The sequence below is a fragment of the Chinchilla lanigera genome, unplaced genomic scaffold, assembly GCF_000276665.1.
Source record: "Chinchilla lanigera isolate Chin_1 unplaced genomic scaffold, ChiLan1.0 scaffold00014, whole genome shotgun sequence".
In the NCBI taxonomy this organism is placed as follows: domain Eukaryota; kingdom Metazoa; phylum Chordata; class Mammalia; order Rodentia; family Chinchillidae; genus Chinchilla; species Chinchilla lanigera.
In genome coordinates this window covers 31724818-31728095 of record NW_004955415.1, presented here as the reverse complement: position 1 = coordinate 31728095, position 3278 = coordinate 31724818, and the positions used below count along the sequence as shown (strand labels likewise).

The window sequence follows — 3278 nt, the reverse complement described above, 5'->3', positions numbered from 1 at the left end:
GGTGTGCGCCACCACGCCCAGCTCCATTTGTTGTTTTTTGAGTCGCTGATCATAGCTGTTGTTTCTAGAGTAAGAAGGAATGGAATAAGAGTAGGATGCTTTAATTTGGCCAAAGATGCTAAACTTGCTTTAAGAAAGAATGTAACATATCTTACTAATAATTTTAAAATATGGGTACATATTGAAATGATAATATTGAGGATATATAAGGATAAATTAATAGCAACTTAATTATTTTTGATGGTGCTGATGATGGAACGCCGGGCCTCATACATGATAGACAAATGCTCTATCATTGAACAACATCCTCAGCCTTCAGTTTAATTTTACCTTTTTCCTCTTGACTTAAAAATATGGCTATGTTCAGGTGTGGGAGCATATGCTTGTATTCGCAGGTAGTTAGGGGGCTGAGGCAGGAGGATCCCAAGTTCAAGGCCATTTTGGGCAATTTAATGAGAACTTGTCTCAAAATTTAAAAATGCAGTTACTAACAAATTTAAAATGGCATAGTCAGGTGTGGTGGTGCACACCTGTAATTCTAGTACTCAGGAGGCTGAGGCAAGAGGATTGCTGTGAGTTTAAGGCCAGCCTGGGCTACATAGAGTTGAAGGCCAGCTTGAAGTGCATAGTGAAACCCCCATCTCAAAACAAAAACAAAAAACATCACCCCCCAGATGAAATTGCATAACTGATCCATGTGTCTCGTTTGGACAGCACAGGTACAGATGATCATTAGTTGAATTATCTCCCACATGAGCATAAAATTCCAAGTTCTGACACATAGTCCAAGAGACGAAGGGTGCCCCTACCTGCCTGTCTGCTGTGACACCTCTCCCTGCAGGTCCTGAACCACCCTTTTCCTTTAAGACTGACCTCCAGGAAATCCCCTACCTCCTTTCCTCCCAAGTGCCAGGCATGGATCCTGTTTCTGAGCTGCTCTGGGACCCCTGGACCCTGGGAATGTGGTTCTAGATTTTGGCCTGACTCACTAGAACCTGGGAGCAGTTTCCTCTTGCTTTGCTGTCTGTGTCTGCAGCCGGTGGGTCAGGGAAGATGGAGGTGGTTCTGAGTGTCTAACCCACCGACCCATCCCCTCTGACAGTGACCGGCATGGTGGGGCTGGCAGGCCTGAAGAAGGACATTGACCGTGTAAGAGCTGACATGAACCAGTCCCTGGTGGAGCTTCAGGGCTTATTAAGTGAGTGGGACTTGGGAAACGACCAGATATGGGTGACACGGCAAAGCTGGCACTATAGCATTGACCAATGAGAAACGTTTCTCCATTACCCACTGTATGTGACTAGGTTTTATTATGTATTGAAAATCTGTGCGCCTGGTACAGTGTATCTATAATACCCTTTCCTTGTAAACACTTACCTGGGTTTAGGTAAAGATTGTACGAATCTGCTAAAATGTATTGTCACATTTTCTTACCTTCTTTCGTGGATGACATGCATGTGGGATCATTCCTAAGTGAGTACTTCTTTTTTTGTGTGTGTGTTTTTGAGACAGGGTTTTGCTATGCAGTTCAGGCTGGCCTTAAATTCACTTTGTAGCCCAGGCTGGCCTCAAATTCGCAACGATCCTCCTGCCTCAGCCTCCCAAGTGCTGGGATTGCAGGCATGCGCCACAACTGGCCAGAGGGACGTTTTTGACACTTACTTGCCAACTTCTTTGGAAAGCACATGCCTGTACTTTTTGTTACCTGATTTGAAACTTTATATATTTCTAAGAATTTACCAACAACCTAAAGTTTATTAAATCACAAGTTTGTTACTTTTTTTTAATGTCTCTTAATATATCATTGCTTTGCCAGTCTATGTGATGTCACCACTGCACGTGGCACACTGTGTATCTCATGACTCCAGAGCCTCCTGACCGCATCCTCTCTTGTCTCCAGAATGTACCAGGGTCACCTGCCCTGACAACTGGCTGCCCTTTGAGAGCAAGTGCTACTACTTCTCCCCGAGCACCAAGTCATGGGATAACGCCCGGAAGTTCTGCCAGGAGAACTACTCTCACTTGGTCATCATTGATAGCCTTGCTGAGCATGTGAGTTGTCCCCGTGGAGCCCTTGGGAACCTGGAGGACCAGCCTCTGTGGCTTCCAGGAGTCACATCCTTCTCTCCCTGCCTGGATAGAGAGAAATTAGATTTACTTTTGAATTACTAAGATGGGTGTGGTGGCACATGCCTGTCATCCCAGTGAGTGTCAGGCCAGCCTGGACTATGTAGTGAGATTCACTCTCAAAAAAAAAAAAAAAATCACTTTTGCGTTACTAAACCTTAGTGGCAGAGTCTCCCTGAGTTGGAAATATGCAGAAGTTAAGAGGATATGCTTTGAGTTCAAATCCTGCTGTGTTTCTTTAACCTGTACAAGTTTCATTTTTATCTCTACCATGGAAATAGCACGACTAGCACTTCCTATCTTCCAAGTGCATTCCACACTTACACCTTACACGCACCAGCACATGTAATTTTCCCACTTCTATAAATGAGTGGATCAGTCAGGAGAGGTTCTGTTATGCTGCAGTAATGGAGAGACCCCATGTCAACTCACACACTGACTCTTGGAGCTTTCACTTGTACTTACAAAGCAAGTCACACGAATACTTCTGTCCTTTAAGATGGTAGGAAAGTAAGGTCTAACCTGTGTGAGGTTAGCTGGAATATCTTCATACAACTTTCTGGATTTAGTATTGTAGGCAGCCGCTGAGGCTGGAAATCAGTCACACTTGCGGGGCTAAGGCAAAGCCCACCGAGGACAGGGAGAGCTCCTCCAGCCACATCAACAAGCTGTTCCAGCTTGCAGACTGGTTGCTAGACAGAGAGGCTGAAATTGACATCAGCCTCCTGAGTGCATAAATAAATGCTCTTCAGTTTTTGGGCAGTTCTTTTCCTCCCATCTGGAGAGAGGGCTCGACCTGACTTCTTATCTTTATCTCTAAATCCTCTCGTTGTCCCTCCATCCCCACCCCAACATCAAGAGCCGCATTGGTTTGCAGCATAGTACTACTACAGTGAGGTAATACTGCCCTTCCTACATGGCACGTATCACTTGCACTTCACAGGTGGGAATACTGTGGTATAATGCGCGTAAGCAACTTGCCTGTGGCCTCTCTAAACTAGCCTCGGAGCTGAGATGTGGGCTTAGAGAGCTGGTGTCAAAGTCCAGAACGTGCGGGGCATGGTGGCGCATGCCTGTAATTCCAGCACTCTGGGAGGCTGAGGGAGGAGGATCACAAGTCTGAGCCCAGCCTGGGCAGTTTAGTGACTTAG

At 45.7% G+C, this 3278-nt stretch overlaps 1 protein-coding gene across 2 annotated transcripts in view; it reads left to right on the top strand.

Annotated features, from left to right (window-relative positions):
* The window catches only part of Clec17a (C-type lectin domain family 17, member A), a 22262-nt gene that overhangs the window by 10036 nt on the left and 8948 nt on the right, over positions 1-3278 (top strand). For both annotated transcript variants that reach the window (XM_013512237.1, XM_013512236.1), the window contains 2 exons: positions 1103-1198; positions 1901-2052. In XM_013512237.1, the coding sequence (XP_013367691.1) occupies positions 1103-1198; positions 1901-2052 (248 nt within the window). The remainder of the gene's footprint in view (positions 1-1102; positions 1199-1900; positions 2053-3278) is intronic.